General features: G+C 40.0%; 5 protein-coding genes across 9 annotated transcripts; 2 read left to right on the forward strand and 3 right to left on the reverse strand.

Annotated features, from left to right (window-relative positions):
* The first annotated feature begins 6,754 nt into the window (after positions 1–6,754).
* On the forward strand, positions 6,755–8,418 carry LOC123710071 (isochorismatase domain-containing protein 1-like). Its single transcript, XM_045661759.1, has 4 exons — positions 6,755–7,022; positions 7,215–7,421; positions 7,711–7,827; positions 8,155–8,418. The coding sequence occupies exons 1-4, from the start codon at positions 6,891–6,893 to the stop codon at positions 8,305–8,307; spliced, it is 609 nt and encodes a 202-aa protein (XP_045517715.1). The 5' UTR covers positions 6,755–6,890; the 3' UTR covers positions 8,308–8,418.
* Positions 8,419–8,508: 90 nt separating this feature from the next.
* On the reverse strand, positions 8,509–10,720 carry LOC123710070 (TAR DNA-binding protein 43-like). The gene has a single exon (XM_045661757.1). It carries the CDS (start codon positions 10,499–10,501, stop codon positions 9,611–9,613), a length of 891 nt encoding a protein of 296 aa, XP_045517713.1. The 5' UTR covers positions 10,502–10,720; the 3' UTR covers positions 8,509–9,610.
* A 2,595-nt stretch (positions 10,721–13,315) lies between these two features.
* Positions 13,316–15,743, reverse strand: LOC123709912 (serine/threonine-protein kinase MAK). 3 transcript variants are annotated; one of them, XR_006753775.1, is made up of 6 exons: positions 14,648–15,743; positions 14,299–14,361; positions 14,082–14,213; positions 13,800–13,966; positions 13,604–13,725; positions 13,316–13,408 (listed from the first exon to the last, which is right to left on the reverse strand). XR_006753775.1 is itself a non-coding variant. In XM_045661514.1 (5 exons), the coding sequence occupies exons 1-5, from the start codon at positions 15,475–15,477 to the stop codon at positions 13,664–13,666; spliced, it is 1,254 nt and encodes a 417-aa protein (XP_045517470.1). In that variant the 5' UTR covers positions 15,478–15,743; the 3' UTR covers positions 13,564–13,663. The 3 variants fall into 3 exon arrangements, 2 of the variants coding, with proteins under 2 accessions (XP_045517470.1, XP_045517471.1); XM_045661514.1 differs by lacking the exon at positions 13,316–13,408 and having other exon boundaries at positions 13,564–13,725; XM_045661515.1 differs by lacking the exons at positions 13,316–13,408; positions 13,604–13,725 and having other exon boundaries at positions 13,897–13,928.
* Positions 15,744–17,186: 1,443 nt separating this feature from the next.
* On the forward strand, positions 17,187–20,196 carry LOC123709430 (tryptophan--tRNA ligase, mitochondrial). Of its 2 annotated transcripts, none has more exons than XM_045660777.1 (5): positions 17,187–17,475; positions 17,987–18,208; positions 18,733–19,272; positions 19,343–19,687; positions 19,846–20,196. In XM_045660777.1, the coding sequence occupies exons 1-4, from the start codon at positions 17,392–17,394 to the stop codon at positions 19,682–19,684; spliced, it is 1,188 nt and encodes a 395-aa protein (XP_045516733.1). In that variant the 5' UTR covers positions 17,187–17,391; the 3' UTR covers positions 19,685–19,687; positions 19,846–20,196. The 2 variants fall into 2 exon arrangements, with proteins under 2 accessions (XP_045516733.1, XP_045516734.1); XM_045660778.1 differs by having other exon boundaries at positions 17,990–18,208.
* LOC123709433 lies at positions 19,530–22,026 on the reverse strand. Of its 2 annotated transcripts, none has more exons than XM_045660784.1 (3): positions 21,390–22,026; positions 19,855–20,136; positions 19,530–19,669 (listed from the first exon to the last, which is right to left on the reverse strand). In XM_045660784.1, the coding sequence occupies exons 1-2, from the start codon at positions 21,715–21,717 to the stop codon at positions 19,856–19,858; spliced, it is 609 nt and encodes a 202-aa protein (XP_045516740.1). In that variant the 5' UTR covers positions 21,718–22,026; the 3' UTR covers positions 19,530–19,669; position 19,855. The 2 variants fall into 2 exon arrangements, with proteins under 2 accessions (XP_045516740.1, XP_045516739.1); XM_045660783.1 differs by having other exon boundaries at positions 19,629–19,756.
* Positions 22,027–22,048: the final 22 nt, after the last annotated feature.

The raw sequence follows: 22,048 nt of genomic DNA on the forward strand, positions 1-22,048 counted from the left end.
CTAGAAATATTAAAATTCCGATGGGGGTTAATCTTTAAAACCCATATCGAAATAGATGCTGATCTTGGAGGCTCCAACACGGAGTATCAGAATAAATTTTACGAGCAGGAAGCTATATATAGGCACCATAGAAGAGAGATAAATCTCAAATTGCATTCTAAAAGCCTACAGAAGAATTTTCTAGAAATTCATATGGAATCACCGGTACTTAGGGATTCACATAATTCAAAAAATTCATTATATGCCTTGGAAATGGCTAATAATCAAACCGGACAAGACATAATTTCAAAACAACAGCGACCTTCATCAAAATGTAGCATCAGCAAAAAATCGCTGTCGACGCATTTCAATAAACGAGGAAATGAAAATAAAATACAATATTGTCAATTATGCAACTTATCTAACCATGGCCTGTTTAATTGTCAATCATTTTTAGCAAAACATTTTAATGACAGGGTTGATACAATTTTAAGATTGCAGCTTTGCACAAATTGTTTATTTAAACATGAAGTGGAAGTTTGCTTCTCGCATAAAAGATGCATGATTTGTTCTCAAAAACATAACACGATCCTGCACGATGCACTATTTAATTTAAATTTAAATTATTCTACTACGCAAGAAGAGCAATCATTTCAATATAAAATGGAAAATAAAAATTCTTCGTCTTCGGCAAGGGTGAAAGAAATAGCAGGAAATGGTGACAAGCACAGTACTTATGCAGATATTGGCCAAGGAGGAGAATTATCCAAATTAGTAAGGAGCGTAGTACAATCGTTATCTTCAGAGAGCATAGAACATCACAGCTTCATTTCCGGGGTAGGAGAGACCTTTCACAAAAGTACGGATCAAATTACGCTACTCTCTACTAAGGAGAAAACTGGTAGTAAATTACCTATGGATAAGCACAGTACTTATGCAGATATTGGTCAAGGAGGAGAATTATCCAAATTAGTAAAGAGCGTAGTACAATCGTTTACTTCAGATAGCATGGAGCATCATGGCATCATTTCCGGGGCAGAAGGGGGTCCCTTACAACATAATACAGGTCAACTTACAATGACCAGTTGTTCAGTTCATAATAATAACCCCAATGTGAGTACCAAAAAGAACATTGATGGTAAATTATCCATTGAATCTATTAGCAAGCCGACATGGCAACCCATAGAGCAGCAAACGCAACTTGATTGTAAAGTAAGCGAAGAAGATAAATCACATCGCGTTAATGTGGGTATCAAGAGAATGAAATGCTTACAAGTCAAGCAAGAAACAGAAGATAAACAAAACTTGTCTTCATCCATGTCTTCTACGATTAATAAAAACCGAAATCGCAGCTTAGTATTATCTAAACCTTTGTTGGAAGCACCGATTAAAGTGCCTACGGGGGCGTATTTGCAATGCAACTTAACACAAGGGTCCGACAAGGTTGTAAGAAACAATAGAATCATAACTAGAAACAGTAATAGGAAACGTTCGCATGGATCAAAAAAGGTGGTACACAAATTAAATGTTTTGCCTATCAATAAAGGCAAGAAATATATTAAGCAACAAGCATTCGTGAAAAAGCAGAAGGTTCGAAGTAAAAAAGGAGTTAAAAATAGAAAGGAATTTACAGGAAGGTCAAAAAGAAAGGTCAGAAAGAGTGATATCTTTCGTAAAAGGGGAAGATTGCGAAGCGTTATCGCTCCGCACTATCGCAGGTTCACCGATTCAGGATTTCATAAAAGTAACATACAGCAAACTTATTCAGTAATGCAATCCTATGAGTCCAATATGAGTAACCAAAGGAAAAGAAAGAAAAGCACCATCTATAAAATTATACTTAAAATTCCTTTAAGCATAAATAAATACAGTTCCATTTATGTATAACATACATCGTCGAAACTTTACATTCAATATTGAGTGAAAGTTATTATTACATATTTAATTTTATAACGTGAAAAAGGATGAATAATATAATATCATAAACAATACATGGAATGCCAGTTCAGCAAAATATCATATGTTAGCTAGTGGATTGACCTACTGTGAAAGACGTCAAATACAATGAATAATATTATGTAGATATCAAATTACCGAGGTACGGTTGCATTTTATAACAATTATATTTAACCTAGGTCATGGTTTCAATCAACAACACAGTAATGTACTTTTATGCTCATGATAGTTCAGAATGTGCTCAAGACAGGTAGTGGATAGGACTTTACGATCATATAAAGATCAAGAGACGTCACGGAGCAGTAGGTGTAGCATCAGCTGAACCAGCAGCCGGTTTCGCAGTGGCGTCAGGGAGACCCACCCGGGACCGGACTCCGATATTTCTTAGTGTTAGTGATAGTGCCGTGGAATAGTATAAGAAGTGTTAACATAAGTTTAGAGACTGTTAAACATTTCCTTAAGTTAAGCATATAATGGTTTCATCTTGTAAAGCACTACATATTCATCTTGCACTTTTTGCCTGGGGGAGTATGTACGAGCCAAGGCTGTACATTTTGCTCACTCAGGCTTTCTTAGTTTATAAGCGTGATGATCCCTATGTACGTGCCAAGGTTCGTACATTCTTGCTCATTTACAAGCTTGACAAATTCCTATGTTTGTACGTGCCATGGCTGTACATATCGATCACTTATAAGCGTGACGATTTCCAAAATCGTCGGAGTTACGTCCCGAGAGTATAGCCCGACGCAGGCACTCTCTTCTACATTCGTTTATAGCGAACTAAATCATGGGAGTTACACCCCGAGAGCATAGCCAGACGTAGGCACTCTCTTTGACTGTTAAATTGTATTCATTCGGTATATAGCAATTAGCACGTCATTATTTCGCTCATATTCTATTGTAACACGCGAGTGGTAAATATAGAGTAAATCAATAAATCTCTATTATTTGAAGCATCCCGTTGACCCAGGAACCGTACACTTACTACATTACGGATCAATAATGGCGAGTATGTATGTTCAAATCAATACTGTTTAGTTATAATACTTCATTAGATATTCAATTATATAAAAATATCATAACTGGAAATTGTACTCAAGATGACAAATACAAAATAATGTTTTCGAGGAATAAAATAATTTTTATTGCCTCCAAGTTGTAATGCGAAAAGGTAAAATCATAAAGAATAATATTTTTCGGGTCTGTAAACGATTCCTGGAGGCACATAATAAACAAGCTAATCTCGTTAAAGCTTAAACGTCCCAACGTAACAGTAAAAAAGATTCAAAACGTACGAGAAAATTCATCTCTGGAGTCCATAAAAATATTTATCCATCAATTTCTGAGTTAGGCAAAGATGAGCGGGGAAAATAAAGACCTGTACTCTCGCTTTCGCTACAGGCACGGATTGGAGCACAGAATTGTCAACACGACGACAGATGACGTGATGTTTCATGATAATCTTAATTGAGAATGTGAATAATATTTTGCAAAAGTTAATTATTTTGTAACGGAAACACTATTAAGAAACCCGAACTTCTTGCACTTTTTGCCTGGGGGAGTATGTACGAGCCAAGGCTGTACATTTTGCTCACTCAGGCTTTCTTAGTTTATAAGCGTGATGATCCCTATGTACGTGCCAAGGTTCGTACATTCTTGCTCATTTACAAGCTTGACAAATTCCTATGTTCGTACGTGCCATGGATATACATTTCGATCACTTATAAGCGTGACGATTTCCCAAATCGTCGGAGTTACGTCCCGAGAGTATAGCCCGACGCAGGCACTCTCTTCTACATTCGTTCATAGCGAACTAAATCATGGGAGTTACACCCCGAGAGCATAGCCAGACGTAGGCACTCTCTTTGACTGTTAAATTGTATTCATTCGGTATATAGCAATTAGCACGTCATTATTTCGCTCATATTCTATTGTAACACGCGAGTGGTAAATATAGAGTAAATCAATAAATCTCTATTATTTGAAGCATCCCGTTGACCCAGGAACCGTACATTTTGGTCCTTCGAGCCATGCAGAATCGTACATAGCGTCAGGCCCCGACATTGTTAAGATAACAAACACAAAGTTTTCTCCCAATCACTTGATTTATTCCAATTCTAATTTCAGTCTCATAATTCAATACGATTTCAATAAACAAATTCAATAGGTAAATATTTCAAAGGCTACTCGGTCATTACGTAACGTGTGCACCGGGCAATGGTCGCTGAACGACTGCCGGAGTTGGATCTGCTTTCTTCCGCGCTTGCACCCGCGGGTGGCGCCGGGAGCCCCGTTACGCCCAAGAGCTTGCGGGGGGTATCTGTTCGCGCCCCGCTCAACGACGGGGCGGTCTATGTATTAGGTCTGGAGCGGCACTAGGTCTCGTAGGTGCTGCGGAGCGTCCTCGCTCTCGAAGAACTCGCTGGTGTAGATGTTTGTCAATGGGGCTGGGAAGCCCCCGCGACGGCGGTAATGGGGGGGTGAGGCGCGCACCGGACGCGCGGTCAGACCACACCGGGTGAGACCCCCGGTAAACCCGAGGGAAGCCCAGTGAGGGACCTGCGGACGAAGTCCATTGAGCGCGCCGATTTGCCGGCAGGAGGTTCCCAGCCCATTTGTTTTAAGATGTACTCGGGTCGAAAACTGGGCCTTTAAGCGGTATCAGGATCCTCCGCGCGCACTAACTCGCGCGGGAAGGCTCGGCGGTGGTCGGGGGGCCTGGTGTGATGCGGGGCGAGATGCTGGAGGTGCTGGAAGCCGGAGGCGTCCGCACGCTCAAACACTTGTCTCGCCAGCGCTTTGATGAAGCTGTCCAGGCTCACCTGTTGTAGGTCTCGTTGGATTGTGGAGTTCCTTACGTAGCGCGGCGCGTCGACGATACGCCGTAGTGTGGTGCTCTGCACGGCCCGCAACCGACGTCGATGCGTCTCGGCCGCAAGCGCATACCACGCGGGCGCCGCGTACGTAAGGTGAGGACGAACATAGAGTTTGTATAGCGCCAGTTTCCGCTTTATTGGTAGTGATGACTGAAGTACGGGGAGCAATCTGGCGGCAGCCGCCGTTGCGCGACCCGTAGCTGCAGCGATATGATGCCGCATTGTGAGGCCTCGGTAGGTCGCTTTGGGGCGCCACTGGACCTCGACCCCTTGTAGATGGAGTGGCGGCGGGAGTTGTCGCCAGCCGAAGACTATGGCCTGTGTCTTGGCGGCATTGGCGGTTAGGCGCCGCTCTGCCAGCCACGTGGGAAGGGCGTCCAGCGACCTCTGCAGTTTGACGGCTGCGTGGCGCGCGTTGAGAGACGTTGCGACGTAGGCAGTGTCGTCCACAAACAGTGACACCGCACACCCCGCTGCTACTGGAACATCATCCGTGTAAATTGAGTACAAGCTCGGCGACAAGCAACTGCCCTGGGGGACACCCGCGGCGATCGGTCGACAACTCAATTTCGCCCCCTCGACAGAGACGTGGAAACGCCGGTTGAGGAAGAAGGAGCGAATAATTGTCACCACGCGCCGCGGTATGTCAGAGTCGAGGAGCCTGCACACTAGTCCCGCGTGCCAGATCCGGTCAAAGGCTTTCTCCATGTCGAGGAATACCGCAGCTGCCACCTCTTTTTTGTTAAGGGCGGCGGTGACATCGTGCAGTACTCTCGACAGCTGGAGGGTGGTGGAGTGTTCACCACGGAATCCAAACTGTTCGGGCCTGGGTGTAAAGTGCCGCCTGATTGTCGGCAGCAGCATGGCCTCGAACAGCTTGGACTGCGTGGCGAGTAGCGAAATTGGGCGATAGCAAGCCGGGTCGAAGACGCTCTTGCCCTTCTTGGGCAACATGATGACTTGAGCCTCTTTCCAGGGATCGGGGAAGTGTGCGGTCCGGAGGATCGCATTATAGAGACGCATAAGCGTCACCACCGCACGATGGGGCAGGTGATGCAGAGCTGCGTTGGTGATACCGTCCGGGCCGGGAGCCTTCCTGAGCTTGAGCCTCGCTGCGTGTTTCTTTACGGCGCTCGGCGAGAAGAACAGCACCTCTTCGTCTGCCGGAGGAGGGGCGCCAAGCTGCTCAGCGACGGCAGTCTCGACCTTTAACGCGCGTGCTGGGTCCTCCGCGGGATTAGGGGAGAACTGCCGTTGTAGGTGGTCCGCGAACAGCTCGGCGCGGCCCTCGGCGTCGTAGCGCAGCGTGCCGTCTGGGTGTCGTAACGGGCGAATGGGGTCGGCTGCACCATTGAGGCGCCTGCAAAGGCGGTGCAGGCGTACCCAATCTGTGGAGGCCTCGTCAAGGCCACGCTCCCATGACTCGGTGGCGTGGTTTTGACCCGTTCGGCTATGGCGCGCAATTCTGCGCGCATGCGCGGACAGCGGGTCTGTTGCCAGCGTCTTCGTAGTGCGCGTTTGCGGCGGATGAGCGCCAAAAACGAGGCGGCAGCTGTGTGTACGTCGTCGGTAGAGGGCGCTCGGTGGTAGCAGCTGCGAGTGCGCTCTGTAACAGTACAGTGAAAGAGGTAGCGGATTCGTTTATGGACGCTGGGGTGTCAGGTGGTCGTGGCTGTGGTGCGTCGTTGAGGGCCCGCTCGAAGACCCTCCAGTCGATGGACTTCCGACGAGGCGGCGTTCGTGGCGCCATGTTTGGCGCGGCGTCAAGTAGGGTGACCACCACGAGGAGGTGATCGGACAGGAACTCGTCGTTTTCGTAGCACTGTCATGGCGTCGCCTAATGTTTCCCGACCACAGAATATTATTACTTCTATCGTCACGAGCTGTCATTTTCATACAAATTTAATTTTCGACATTCTTCATAGTACATACACTACTGTTAAGCCAACTTGTCAAGCCCTCTGTGTTTATAACGTAGAGTAGATTATCTAAACGATAATATATATTATATAGGTTTTTAATCAAATGACAAAATATGTTGTTTACTGTTTAGTTCCGTAAATATTTTAAATTTTAAATATGGCTCGGAATATTATAAAATTAGGAGCCTTAGAAGCTCAGAAAACAGCGTTTCTTTTATGTGACATACAAGAAGTATTTAGACCACACATTAAATATTTTAGCGAAGTTGTTAAAGTGGCCAACAAAATGGTAATAATATTACGTAACCAAATTCAATAATTTATTTCTTAACCTAATTTTACGGTTAATCTGCTGACCAATATACTTATTAACATCTATACATTTAAGTTATTGCTAAATCAAATTAATAAAAAATATTGTAAACTTACATTATATGTATTAACAGCAATGTTGTTGTAGTTGTAATAATATCTTATGCAGGTAGAGGCAGCAAAACATTTCCAAATACCTGTATATGTGTCTGAACAGTATCCTCAAGGGTTAGGCCACACTACTAAAGATATTAACATAGGGGAAGCCGCAATGGTATATGAGAAAACTAAATTTTCAATGCTTACTCCTGAACTAGAAGGGTGGTTGAAAAAAGATGTTCCAGGTTTGAGTTCCATTGTATTATTTGGAATTGAGGTAAGTAAGCTAAAGTAAGATAAATAATACTACAAGCAATACTATAGAATTATAAAGACCTGAGAGAAAATAAAAGCTACAGCAATCAGTGTAAAAAGAACTTATTTTGTTAATATAAACACGGTACATAAGATGAGATTGAGATGAGATAAGAGTAATATTTATTGTTAGTAAATAATTATATATTATAATAATTTGTCATAATTTATTTTGTAGGGGCAAGAAATTAAGTTAATTGTTTTATTGGTTTCTATTCCTCAATAGGTAATAATATGTATATGTATTTTAGTGCCATGTATGTATTGAACAGACTGCGATTGACCTTATCAATATGGATCTATCTGTTCATGTATTAGCTGACGGAGTTTCTTCAAGATCACTTATGGACAGAGAACTGGGATTAAAGGTAATGTATTGTTAGGAAATCAGCTGATAACCTTTGGTTCAAAGGTCATTAGCTCTTTAGGTATCCCCCATTAATACTTATATCACCAATCTTGTAACAAAGAGAAAACCATCTTCACATTTTTGCCACAAAGTATTGATTATTAATAAAATAAATATTATGTTACTAAATAAATAGTATATTAATTTATTGAATGTATCATCATGTCATAATATTTAAAACCAAACTTAAAAAGGGTCAACCAATTTTTGTAGTTCTATTCCTAAGTGAATTGGCAAGGTATCTTAATCTTAAGGCTTATGAAACTGATTGATTCCTCTTTTTCAGCGTCTCCAGTCTATTGGCTGTTTTGTTGCTACATCAGAAAATGTCTTGTTTAAATTAATGAAAGATAAAAATCATCCTGCCTTCAAACAAATATCCAAACTCAATTCACAACCCACACCTGATGAATTTGGGGTCACTAAGTCCAGCTTATGATTGAAAGAAGAAATCATCAAGTTTAGAAGCGTACTTGGATTTGCTTCAAAGCAGTATATTTTCGCGTAATACAACTATACATTTTAAATAAATAATAATTATAGAATTTCAGTAGCAATTTATTGCTTTTATAAAAGGCTCACTTGGTGCTAAGTAGTTAATATGTAAATCTCTTTTCAATGCTTTTCAACGCACAGATTTTTTTATATACACTTTACAGAACAAAACTACTCTGCAAGACAAATAATAGTAAAAGGTTCGGTTATTTCATGACAAGAATTTGCTTCTAACTCATACTGTATTATAAAGTGGCCTGCACCTACCGAAAGGCGACTTGGTGGTGGTAAGGTGGTCACGAGATGCCACGAAAATTCACACAGAAGCCCAGGTGAATAACGGATTACCCTGAATTACAAGGCAACCCTACTAAAAAAGATACTACGTTTCCAAGAAGAAAAGCCATTTTATACGACAATCGGTTAACATAGCTTGTGTGCGCCACTTTTCGTCCTTAACTCATCAACCACAATGCACAATGTGATCTTTGAACTGCAATAGTTTTGAAATGTGAACTCTCAGGTAGTACTTGTACATTAACACTAGGGCATTGTCCATAGATTATTTTCTATATATTGGACAAAGGTACCAGCTACGAATCGAAGGTTGGTTTCTTTGATCCATCATTCGATCCTTGTGACATAACCTTCGTACAAAATTTACCATTTATTGTTATGTGTATGAGCAGTCAATGCACAAATATTGGAAGTAGGAATGCTTATACAATTATTTCATTGAAACCTGGCAACACATATAGTATAGTTATAATTTATCATTAATAGTAAATTAATGAATCAACAATAGGAGTAAATTAGGTATGGTAAATAGCACTGACTGACAAATAGACTGAGAATGTATAGAAATGTTAATATTCCTGAGAGACTTTTTAAAGCATGAATACTTTTAGAATCTCATCTAACCACAAGTTAAGTCATAAGTATAATGTTCTTTAAATATACATAGTCTTGTGTAAAAATATATATTTTATAATTTTAAGCTTACAGTTTGTATTTTTCTATACAAATTAGTATAACCAAGTGCAGCAAATTAAGTTCAGTTTAGTTTTGCTAAAAAATTTAACTATGCATAGAAATTTTGCAAACTTCAACTCATATAGATAGTATTCATAAAAAATATTCTTAACATTCAATAATAATATACTGTATTAATATTTTTACATTATCATTATTTACATATTTGCTCTTTAATATAAAAACTATGAACAATCAACAAGGCTCACTAGTAGTCACTCATACTTGAGGTAGGGTTTGGTGTCAGTGAGTGGAGCAGAATGGGCTGAATGGTGCCAAGCATCAGGGGGCCAGCTGTAGACCCGAGGAGTACCCTCCACCAGTCCCCACCCCATAAGCTGGGACCGTGCACCACGTTCACGCTTTGGTGACGCACTTGAGATGTTCACTGACACACCTTTAATAATATGGTCTTGTCCACAGAGAGATTGAGCAACCTCAGGGTCTAAAAATGTGACAAAACTAAAAGCACGAAATGGTTTAGGAACAAATACATCGGTCACCTGACCAAATGAACCAAAATATTCTCGAAGATCATCTGCCGTGAGGCTCTCTGTGCACCGTCCCACAAACACTTTCCTGTGAGCTGCTGATCCACCTTCTTTACTATTAGGAATACGAACATCACACCAACGCCCATCTATCATATGTCGTCTTCCAAGGGCTCTCATCTGAGCTTCATAGTCAGCAAACTTAATAAAACCAAATCCTTTTGACAAGCCCGTTTTTGTATCACGCTTTACTTGCACCATTAGCAGTTCACCAAATGCTGTAAAATAGTCTCGTACGGCTTCTTCACTGGTCTTCCACGGTAGGCCGAGAACAATGAGGTCCGAGCACCGCGGTCGCAATGCTGCCGTCGCCGAGTCGTTGCGCGGGAAAGCACAGAAGTAACGGTGTGCTGCCCATCCTTCTGCCGGCGGTAGGACATGCTCATCTGCCAGCCGTAGTCCACGTAGCCTCCCACCAGCACGGTACTTGAGCCCACTGGCACCAGCAAACTGCGCCGCTATAGTACTCAGTAACAGGGAACCATCCTCCTCCGTCGGCAGTTCGATGGGCTCATCTTGTTCGCCCTCGCTCACTACCACGTACTCTATCGACATCGCGTTTAGCAAACGACACAAATAGCCCAATACCGCATTTCGCTTGCTTTACATCTCACGCACCACGTCAATGTATCTATTTTCTTTAAGATGCAGATTACAACCAAATATCTGGTTTTTCTATTAATTATTTACTCTAGAAATCTAATTCTTTTGATCACAAAATAAGAATAGTAAAAATTATAATTACAGAGCGACTTCTATATGAAATTGTTGTGACATAAGACTTCACCATTAACAATTGACACTAGTCCGAATGCAGATTCCACAGACCAAAAACCCAGGGGTAAATAATGTTATATTCTACTGAAGTAGCAAACCATAAAAATATAATATTAGGTTGGGGAAAGTCTTTTCGCATAATAGTATGTATAAACTTGTAATAAAATCTATTTCGCTTATAATATTTGTATCTAGCTGGTTTTGGTATCATTAAAAGTATAAATTTTAAAGAAGATAAATTCAAATTAGGAAAATGTGATTTTTATTTGTTAATTATTTAAGAAATTCGATACATTTTAAAATTTTACAACAAAAATGCAACGCAAGCCGCGAAAAAAAATTGCGACGCTTATGGACCTAGGGCAGTGTTTGTGAAAGTAGCACAAATTTGGTTTAAACGTTTACAATCCGGAAATTTTGATGTCAACGATGCACGTCGCTCTGGTTGCCCTGTTACTGATAAAATGGATGCAATTTTTGAAGAAGTGGAGCAAGAGTGCCATATCAGTAGTTACGACGTAGCTGAAGAACTGGGAATTGACAACAAAACAGTTTTGGCGCTTTTGAAAAAACTGGGTACACAAAAAAGCTCGATATTTGGGTAACTCACGAGCTCACTGAAGAAACCCATAACAGGTTATAAACGTGGATCACGTACGACAACAACGAGCGAAAAAGGTCTTTGTCAAAGGCCAGTCAGGCTTCACAGACTGTGGCGAAACCTGGGCTGTGGGTTAACTCGCAACAAGGTGATGCTGTGTGTGTGGTGGGATTGGAAGGGCATTATTCATTATGAGCTGTTACCATCAGGCAGGACCATCGATTCTGAACTCTACTGTGATGAGTTAGAACAAGTGATGAGATTAAAGCAAGAAGTTGAGAGAAAGAGGCCGGAATCAATCAACAGATGGGGTGTGGTTCATCATGATAACGCTAGACCTCACACAACTCTAGCCACTCAGGAAAAATTAAGAGAGCACACTATTTTACCGGATTGAAGCGACGATAAATTGAATTGTTCCGACGTTTCGCGTACTTTACAACAATTGTAAATTATGTAAAATAATAATTCATAGATTCAATCCGGTAAAAAAGTGTTTTTTTAATGTGTAAAAAGCTATGTTAACAAAAGACAATACTAAAATTAAGAGAGCTTAGCTGGGAGTTGTTAATGCATCCGCCTCCATAATCTTCACATTTCCACCTGTTTCGGTCTCCTCAGAATTATTTTGGCAGTGTCAGGTTAACATCACGAGAGGACTGCCAAAACCAATTGTCGCGCTATTTCGATCAGAACCCCAAAATTTCTTTAGCTATGGGATGATGTCCCTACCTACAAAATAATGTTTATTTACCTGAGAAATTTAATATTATGTATATACGATTGAGATACGCGTCCCAATTTTAGTCCACTACATTCACTTTGACATGCATATTTAAAGCCCCCTTGAATCTGTCAAACACGCCAATATTGCGAATTTTAGATAGCAACCAATTAGATAGAAACAGTTACACACCCTCATACCCATTCGACCTCTTCAAATAATTGATGCGCGACTTCGGCAAGATAAGCAAACTCGCTCGACGAGTGTTACGTGTGGTTGTGTCCTTGATCTTTTTAAATGATGAGCCACTATGGAGAGGGCCATTTAATTTTTTTTTAAATTAAGATACAAGTGCTATAAACATAGTTGTTTAATAGTCATAATTTTGGTTTCATCGTAAATTTTATTCGTCTGTGTTTAAAAAATTGTATATAAATAGTCCTTTTTTTAATTTATTTTGGAGTTTTTGTAAGTTTAAGTTATCAAACAAAATGGTACCTACATACAAGAAACATGTAATTCAATACAGTGAAACCGTTGGCGCAAATTTACCCAAAGACGAATGTGGAAGTAGTGAGTGTGGGGTTTCGAAAGTTACGAGAAAGAAACGAAAAGTTTCTAGTGGTCTTGTTTCATCCAACTTAGAAATAAAAAATTTAACTCTCGGGTCACTTCTGGGCTCGTAAAAACTTGAAGTAGGGTGTTTTAGTGTGTAATAGGAGAGTCGTATATTGGAGATTCAGAAAAAAATAAACAAGATCAGGAAAAAAAGAAATTCAATGAAAAACTAATATATATGTTATAAAATATAGTATCCAAATTTTCGACTTAATCATAAAAGACTACTAATGTTAGTTGTGTATTACTTAAGGTTTCCTAAAAACATCGAATAATACAGTTTAATTGTATTTAAAAGCAATAAACATAAGTTTTTTTTCCAGTTTTTTCGCTTGATTGTTGTAATAAGTATACCAACCGAGAAAGTGAAGTGGCATGCATTACCTCTACTGTTTTTGTTGTGTATATATTACTTATGACGGTAAGTACGACTAATAAATGAGTAGTACCTACAATATATTCAATAAAGATCCTACAAACCAATTGTCAAAATATTGCGTACTTCCGATAAAAGATGTGTTTAGTTGAATCCGTTTACAGTTACTTTGACTAGCAAATTATATTCCAAAATTCAACGAAACCTATCCATAGAGCTGTACACTACTAAGCGTGAGAAACGAGACTGAGCTCAAACTCTTACTCCGGTAGCAACAACAAGATCCAATACATTTTTGACGTCCTGGAGTAAGATAAAGCGTGGCCTGTTTCTGAATCTTGCCCTCGTTGGAACGTTGATCCCCGTCTGTCAACATATATATATATTTTGTATGTGTGATATTAATATTTAATGACAAGCCAACTTTATTTGTCATTCGTTGTCCAGTTAAACGAATAATAGAGATAGCATTTTAAATTATTACAAAATTATGAACAAGGATTTTTATTGTACAACGTTGATGACGGTTAACAATCATATAATGCATTAAATAACACTGACTTCTGACATCACTCATTGAATGTGATTGGGGACTCTGGTGTTGAAGAAAGCGGGGAGGTGTCATCGCAAGTACTTGGCGGCCCAGTCCACTCGTGATGGATTGCTTCCCAATGCCGCAGCCTCTAAACAGAGTAAGTAACCGCGGATGTACTCTACTTTGTCTTTACTATGGTACACGGTAAACGGTAATACGTACCTTTTAGCGACTGTAATGGTAGGCTGCGGAACAAGGAGGTATCGACCCGAGCGCCAGTTACATACCGTGTGGCTCCAAAATAGGCACATGCTGCTCGCTCCGTTTCCATGTTAGCTCCAGCTCCACTACCTGCCGCATCACGTCCGCCACTTTTCACCAATTTTCCTCTACGTATTAGTAATAACAAACATTTAGTACAGCATTAGCTGCAGTAAATTTGCTTTGTCGAGGACAAAACACTACCAATAAGTATAGAAAACATAAAATTGTAGTACAACTCACCCTAACACATGCGCAAATTGATCATAGTATGTTGTCGCAACATATGCTCGTGTAGTTAGACCCGTTTTGCGGGATGGATCCATCTCGAGGACCGCTGACGGGGCTATTTTCTCATCTTCATAATGATTGTTCCTGCAAATCAATAAAACTAGATAAACTACGTACTTATTAAAGCGCTTACGCGCTTCACTAGAAAATAACCTAAATGTACAAAAACCTTCTAGGTTGTGTAGCCGGAGGTCCCAGTACTAAGGCAGTGCCTACTGCAAAATAAGGATATCTGCAAATAAAAGAAATTTAAATATTGACATATTTCTCATAATTAAAATCCCAAATATATTACACAAAATACTTTTTGTCATGTTTAGGTAAGACTATCGTAACGCATAACGTCTGTAATTAACGTTTTGAGGACACGAAAGGTTGACCTATCAAACGAAAATTAAAAATTGCTGCAGCTTGTGCACTGTGTCGGCACAAAACCTATTCCTAAATGTGTTTATATTATTTAAGTCAGCCTCAAAATTAATAAACGAAGTTAAATATTTATAGACTGCAGTTTTAACCTGAGTGCCTGAGTGGCGGTTGGACGTTCTCCGGGTGGGAAGCGCAGAAGTGCAGCGAGTAGCGCTAGTGCTGCAGCGGAAGCACGGGGCACGGCGCGTGCTAGCGGAATGCCCGTACTTGCTGGTAACCGTATGCGCAGCGATGCAGCCAGGGCATGACCTTCGGGCCAGTTGGGTGTTCCTAGTACTGCGCACATTTTATGTAGTTGGTCAATTTCCGAATTCCCAGGCAACAACGGGCGGCTCGTATACAACTCGGCAATAATACACCCCAGTGCCCAGAGATCTATAGGCGCGCCGTAGTGGGGGTCGCGGAGCAGTACCTCCGGCGCCCGGTACCAGCGGGTAGACACATATTCAGTGTAAGGTGGACGAGAACGAGTCTCTCTTGCCAGTCCAAGATCGGCTATTTTAACGAGCTCAGGACCGGCGCAAAGTAAATTCTCTGGTTTGAGGTCGCGGTGAAAGAAGCCATGGCGATGCATGTGAGCAAGCCCCTGTAGTACTTGGAATGTGATGTTGCGTAGCGCCGGTTCTGGCAACGGTCGATCGGAATCTCGAATAAGCTGGTACAAATTACCACGCATATACTCGAATACGAAGTACAGGGTATCATTCTCTCTGATGACCTCGCGCAGTTTCACAATATTGGCATGATTCAGTTTCTTTAAAGATTTAACCTCGCGAAGGTTCATAGCTTCGTCCCAAGAGTAATACTTTCGTTTCATGCGTTTGATAGCCACCTTTTCTCCAGTATCTCTGCGTTGCGCAAGCACAACTGACCCGTATGTACCGTCACCGAGCTGATGCAGCACAAGATACCGGTTCATTGTACACTCGGACTTATACACACTATTCTATCTACTGGATATTCACAATCACCGATCAGAAAGGCATTGTCAGTTTAAGTATGTAACCATTTCATGTGATACAGTACAATCGACTTGAAATTATGACTATTACATATAATAGTAAAACTGGACTTCGATACTTGCAACCACGATATTTACCACGTAATAAATTAAGTGTAAGCTTTATTAATACAGTTTATTATATCTGTTTTTGAATTACGTACCTACGGATAAGTAAATTTAAATGTTACACACTATTCATTTCAATTTGTTTACTGCAAAAGTAACGTTGCTGTGGTTACCGATTGTGTACACCTTAGGCTAAGAACACTGACGGCTCTGAAATATTAAACGAAGGTGTGTGTTGGTCTTTGTCTAATTTTCGCCTAGAATGCGCAAAGAAGAATAAAAACAATGTTAATTGTCATAGGTATATCGATTTTAATAGGTCGGCAGTCGTTTGTTAAGATTTAGTATAATCCACTGCCGAAAATTAGTATTTATGTAAATAAGTTACGCACTAGGCTAGGACAAGACAATACGGAATAATTCTACGTAGATAAAACACAATATATAATAATTGTAAATATTGTCATATAACGTTTTTCAAAACTGCGAAAACTCTATTTAGTATACTAATTTACATACAAATAAAAATCACGCTCTACTTGTGTCGAAAACTTAGATTCATAAAATCTACCTTCAAGTTTCAGGAAACATATTATTGAGTTTGTGTACCTGCTTTAATTCACTTAGACAAAGTATGATAAAAACTTAAAATATAAATTCATAATCCAAGAATTATTCATTAATTAATTATATTCAATAAATTTAAAAAATGCTGTCAAGTTCTAGTCTAAGCAAATTTTAAAAACTTAATTTCCGTAACAATCGTCATTATTAAATATTATTTATTGCTTTAATATTGACTTCAGATACTTCTGTTCTTAGTCTAAGGGTATGACTCCTCTAATCTCTATGTCAAATCCAATACAGTTTTGATTTAATGGAGATTTAACTGACCAGTGAGGAGAATATAGAGAAATGGCACTTAGACACGAACTATGGCTTAACTTAATGATCTTAACTCTAACATTGATGCTTCGTGCATTTCAGGTGATATTAATATAGGTTTAATGTGTTTTTGCAATAAAACCTTCATATCTCGGGTTCGTTCGAACTCGGAAATTGCTGGACCCATTAACATTGATTTTGAGTATATAACTCTGTCTTAACTTAGACACTAATACCCAATAATAATTAAAAATACATAATATAAAAAGAAAAAAAATAAGACAAATTAAAAAAGTTTTAGGCGCTTGTTCATTTGAACCTCACGGTGAGTTGGAGAAGTTGGAATAAAGACTCTTATATTTTATCCGTTTATCACAATACATTTTGCAATAAATACTATATTTAATGTTAACATGCCTTCACAAATTACTAAACAGTTTTATCTATAGTCGCAGCAATAACAATTCTTCTAAATTACGTTATCTTGGATTAGTGGTGACTCGGCTTATATAATCGGGATTTTAACAGAGATAAAATACCGTCTTTGAATGTCAGCAAGTCTTATTTCTGAATCTTGGGGTATGTTGTAATCTGTGCGGTATGAACTTTGTTTCCTATAGTTTGACTTGAGTATTTATATTGCCTATATTATATTTTTTACTTGGTCTGTGGTGTCAAGTAGTATCTACTTTGTTTACATTTTTTTATAAACATTAGAAATTAATAGGTTAGTGAATGAGATTAGTTAATTGACTTTCTTAGTGAAATCACATTAAATAATAATACCTTAGATGGAATTAACAAATCTTTTAGAGCTTATCGGACTAACCTATAAAAATATTGTGATTTAAAAAAAGTCACATTAAATTAAGAGTGGAAATGTATATATTAAGAAAAGCTTTTATTCACGTGAAAAGATACGCTCGTATATGCAAATTCAGCACACAGGGTTGTTGTCGGCAGGTAGGTATTACATATGTTATTGCTGAAAATTATATATGTAGTTTGACTTTATTCAGATCCCATGTGCCAAGTTCAGTTGAGAAAATAAATTGTGTTTCCTTCTATATAGAGAGTACAGGAAATCCCAAAGATTTTTTTTCTATAATACTAAAATTTCAATCCTGTATAAGAGTTTACATGCGTAAACGTAATTTTTCAGTTATGTAAGGTAACTTTGAAAGACCATTCTATATTTTGTAGCCATGTATAATGCAAGTAGCTGCTGTCTTTATTAAATAAAGATTTATTTTTTATACAACTGCTGGCACATCAGATAGCTCTAAAGATAAGCAAACTTTTTCTTGGGACACTAAAAACTTATAATTAATAAATCTTTGTTTTTATTTATTTTTTACAAAATATCCAATTGATAATGACTCCAATAAATGAAAGAAACTCAAATTATTCTATGCCAAAACTTATAAACTAGAGGTTTCATTGGACTGTAGTTTAATAGCTTAAACTTTTCTAGAAGTATACTTCAGATGTTAACCCACTTGAGCCAAATAATACCATTATTGGTGCAGAAGAAGATGGAAGATGGCCTAGAAGAATAGTGTCAGGTTTACAACCAACCGGAGCCTTGCATGTTGGTAATTACTTTGCTGCAGTGCGCCGCTGTATACAGTTGCAAGAGCGAGGACAAGATGTGATGTTGTTTATTGCAGATTTGCATGCTTTGACCACAAAACAGGTATTTTTATTATGCTTAATGATTATAATATAAAGTAAAAAAAATATTTGTACTGTCTGATGTCATATGATAATAAAAATAAAAAATCTTTTTCTATATAAAAATAAACATAAATTTAGAACACATCTACCTCCTACTACTCATACATTTTTGGCTTTTTGCACATATTATATTAAATATGTTGTCAGTGCATTTATCAATTCGTAATAGAAATATCATTAGAAAAGTAATAAAACACAATTTTATGTTTTCTGTCTGTTTTAATAATTCATTTAATGTTTATCAAAATCAAAATATTACACAGAAATTCCTAAAAATAACAAATTCCGAAGATCATTTCTTTTTTAAATAATCGATGTAAATCTCCATCAATATAATATTAATAGAGTAGATAATATCGCATAGAAAGTTTCCACTGGACCAAGAGTGATATTCAGAATCGTGACTTGTAAGCAAACTACGACTAAAATCAAATGCATTTTCGGCATCAGCATCCAAAGTAGAAAGTGAAAGATTGTCCAAAGGTGAACCCGGCCGCGATGCAAGACAACACACTGCAGTTGACGGCATACCTGCTGGCGAGCGGCTTGGACCCGGCGCGCACCGTTCTGTTCGCGCAGTCGGCCGTGCCCCGACACGCCGAGCTCTGCTGGGTGTTGACTTGCCTAGCCACGCAGGCCCGCCTCGCACATCTGCCCCAGTACCGCGAACGCACGGCCGGCGGCGGCGACCTCGGCGCCGGGCTGCTGCTGTACCCGGTGCTGCAAGCGGCAGACGTGCTGCTATACCGCGCGACGCACGTGCCCGTCGGCGCCGATCAGCTGCAGCACCTGCAGCTGGCCGCGCTGCTCGCGCGCACGTTTCGGCACCGCTACGGCTCCGCCTTTCCGACGCCGCGCGCGCTGCTGCCCGACGACGGCAGCGACCGCGTGCGCAGCCTGCGCGACCCCGCCAAGAAGATGTCCAAGTCCGACCCGGATCCCAAGTCGCGCATCGCGCTCGCCGACTCGGACGACGCCATCCGCGCAAAGATCAAAAAGGCCGTCACCGACTTTACGCCTCAAGTGAGAGCTCCGATCGCCCGTCGGCCGCGTCAAACCGGCCGCCCGCGCTGACCGGTGTCGTGTCGCGCAGGTGACGTTCGACCCGGCGACGAGGCCGGGAGTGTCCAACCTGGTGCTGCTGCAGTGCCTGGCCGAGGACAAGACGCCCGAAGAGGTCACCGACGAGGCGGAGGGACTGACGACGGCGCAGTATAAGCGCGTAGTGGCCGAAGCACTGGTTTCCGTGCTCGGCCCGATACGCGCGCGCGCCGAGGAGCTGCAGTCGCGGCCGCGGTTACTGCGCGACGTGCTGCGCCACGGGGCGGCACGCGCTCGACGCCGGGCCGACGCCGTGTACGCCGACGTAGCCGCGCTCACGGGTCTGGCGCCGGTCGAGCTCGTGGAGGCCGACAAGAAGCTGAAGGTTGCGTAGAACGTGAGTATTAGTCGCGTCGCTGATAGACATCATATTTTCGTGTTGCGGCGACGAGGGTAGAGGGGGCTCCTGTGGACGGCGAATGGCCAAATAGTCTAATGAACTATGTCTGTCAAATGTTTTGAAAGCGATCGATTTTTGACGTCTCGATACGACAGGGAGCGTACCTCAGAGCGGGTGATGGTGCTGGTGCTGCATGGCTAGGTGGTCGTGGGGAGCAGGCGGTGGTGCGGGGGGTCGTTCGCGCAGCAGCGTCACGAGGTCCCGTAGCAGATCCACGGCGTGCACGACAGCCTCGGCCTGCTTTTCGGCGGCCAGAGCGGTACGCATGGCGGCTTCGGCCAGCAACTCGTCGGTGGCCAACGGCGCGGAACCTTCCGAGCACATGTCCTCGTCGAGAGCCTTGCGCTCCTCGTCCGAAGCCGCCGCGCCGCCCGACACCGCGTTCACTGCGTTAAATAGATATCAAAAAAATATTATAAAATAAAAATAAAATGTAATAAATTAAACAACATTTTTTTTTATCAAATTGATATATACAATATTAGTATAGTGTTTAATTAATTGATGGTGCTTGGATGAATAGAATGATAAAAAAAATATTCAATGTATGACCGATCAACCTTCAAAATATTTAATGCACTAATAAATTTTCTAAAAAAAATTATAACTATGATATAACATAATATTAATATGAATATAGATTAAGTATCATCTAGCCTGGACAGTTGATACTTATTGGTAAAACGCCAGACCTGTGGCAATATCATTTAACACTGCTACTCATAAGTTAAATGTACAGACATGTTTGGTTTTTCATTGACTTAAATGAAAAAGACATTTTAGCACCTTCAATCAAATACAGTAATTACTTGAAAAATAATGTCTCAAAACACTTCCCTAAAAGCTTCAGCTAGTAGACACTACACTGACTGACACAGTTCCGAAATCATTGGCAGAGAAGGCTAAATTTGCCTCTCAGACCCTTGGTCTGCTCAAGGCACAATAGTACTTCACTCTGGGCCCTAGTGCATGCATAGTGTGCTGAACACTCCATAATAATAATGACTTATTACTTTATGTAAAACCAAGTTACAGTAGATTGCTTCAGTATTACTGACTATTGATTAATATGTAACAATTCTCAATTATATTTGTAGATTAGTTAAACATTAGTGCTTTTAAACTATACTTATATTTTAAATGTTAATTTAGTAAATTAAAGATTCCTACAATATGGATAGATTTTTTTTTTTTTAATATTATTAATATGAAATTAAATAGTATAATGAGTAAAAAATTATGTATTATTAACAAAAAGCATTGTAGTTGTGTTTGTATGCATATTCTGTTTCTCCTGAATGTTTTAACTTTTTGATTACTCTATTGATATTTGATTTTTTTAGGTGTGATTTATAATGAAGTATAAGTTAATCTGTTTACCCAATTGAATCATGTGTACAATAATTCTATAAAATCTTAAAAGCTATAAGTTAATGATCTTTTTACAAGTGTGATTAAAATATAATTGCATATAAGTTTCAGTTTGTAGGCATGTGGCGCTATGTTACATGTTTGTTCTGTTTAATTGTAATGTGTGTAAATTTTTCATTTTGACAAATTAATATTTCAGACACTTCATATGACTATATATGTATGCCAAGTAGTTAATTATGCTTAATAAGTTACTACAGTTACTTACAATCGTTTTTACAACTAAGAATATTCTGTAAGCGCTCCTCTGCAGTGGAGAGGTCACCTAGTGCACCTCCGGCGGCACACTTCTTTCTTGCTTTATATTTAACGTCCGCCCAGTAGCGACACCACTTATCTGGTGATTTCCGAGCACCACCCGTATCTGCCGCCGCGGCGTTTAATCTCTCGGCGAGAAGCCGCCACAGTTTACTAGCGCTAAAGCGAGAATATATCGACTGTTTGCCTGCTGCAAAGTCACGGTGCTCTTCCATAAAAGTCAATAGCAGATCCAGTTGTTCTGCACTTACTCTGCTCCTGGACAGCGCTGAGTTCATGATTTAAACATAACGTCACTTTTTGTGCCTCTAGTAATCTAGTCTCATGATTGACTTAAATTATACATTATACTAATTAGTAATTACTAAACTGAACTTTGTTTATCATAAGCGTTTTATCACAGAAGAAAAATGTTTCAACATAACAGATCAAGTTTAGGTACAGACTAGAGTCATTTACAGACCAATTTTTATTGGACACTAATTTTCCCTTTTTAACAGACCAACTTAATATACCAATGAGTAAAATTATAGTCCCGTTGGCAGTTTAATAGTTTAGGACATGTAAGTAAGTTACTATATATTATGCCAGTCTTGTTTTCCGTTCTTA

This window comes from Pieris brassicae, chromosome 5, assembly GCF_905147105.1.
Source record: "Pieris brassicae chromosome 5, ilPieBrab1.1, whole genome shotgun sequence".
NCBI lineage: Eukaryota > Metazoa > Arthropoda > Insecta > Lepidoptera > Pieridae > Pieris > Pieris brassicae.

Excerpts from the sequence above, each read along its gene's own strand:
- LOC123710071 (XM_045661759.1), top strand. The coding sequence starts at position 6,891 with ATGGCTCGGAATATTATAAAATTAGGAGCCTTAGAAGCTCAGAAAACA. Across the intron at positions 7,023-7,214 it reads TTAAAGTGGCCAACAAAATG|GTAGAGGCAGCAAAACATTT; the intron begins GTAATAATATTA and ends TATCTTATGCAG. Across the intron at positions 7,422-7,710 it reads TTGTATTATTTGGAATTGAG|TGCCATGTATGTATTGAACA; the intron begins GTAAGTAAGCTA and ends TATGTATTTTAG.
- LOC123710070 (XM_045661757.1), bottom strand. The coding sequence starts at position 10,501 with ATGTCGATAGAGTACGTGGTAGTGAGCGAGGGCGAACAAGATGAGCCC.
- LOC123709912 (XM_045661514.1), bottom strand. The coding sequence starts at position 15,477 with ATGAACCGGTATCTTGTGCTGCATCAGCTCGGTGACGGTACATACGGG. Across the intron at positions 14,214-14,298 it reads CCGGCTACACAACCTAGAAG|GAACAATCATTATGAAGATG; the intron begins GTTTTTGTACAT and ends ATTGATTTGCAG. Across the intron at positions 13,726-13,799 it reads ACCATTACAGTCGCTAAAAG|AGGCTGCGGCATTGGGAAGC; the intron begins GTACGTATTACC and ends TACTCTGTTTAG.
- LOC123709430 (XM_045660777.1), top strand. The coding sequence starts at position 17,392 with ATGTATATATTAAGAAAAGCTTTTATTCACGTGAAAAGATACGCTCGT. Across the intron at positions 17,476-17,986 it reads CACAGGGTTGTTGTCGGCAG|AAGTATACTTCAGATGTTAA; the intron begins GTAGGTATTACA and ends AAACTTTTCTAG. Across the intron at positions 18,209-18,732 it reads ATGCTTTGACCACAAAACAG|GTGAACCCGGCCGCGATGCA; the intron begins GTATTTTTATTA and ends GATTGTCCAAAG.
- LOC123709433 (XM_045660784.1), bottom strand. The coding sequence starts at position 21,717 with ATGAACTCAGCGCTGTCCAGGAGCAGAGTAAGTGCAGAACAACTGGAT. Across the intron at positions 20,137-21,389 it reads TCTTAGTTGTAAAAACGATT|TGAACGCGGTGTCGGGCGGC; the intron begins GTAAGTAACTGT and ends TATTTAACGCAG.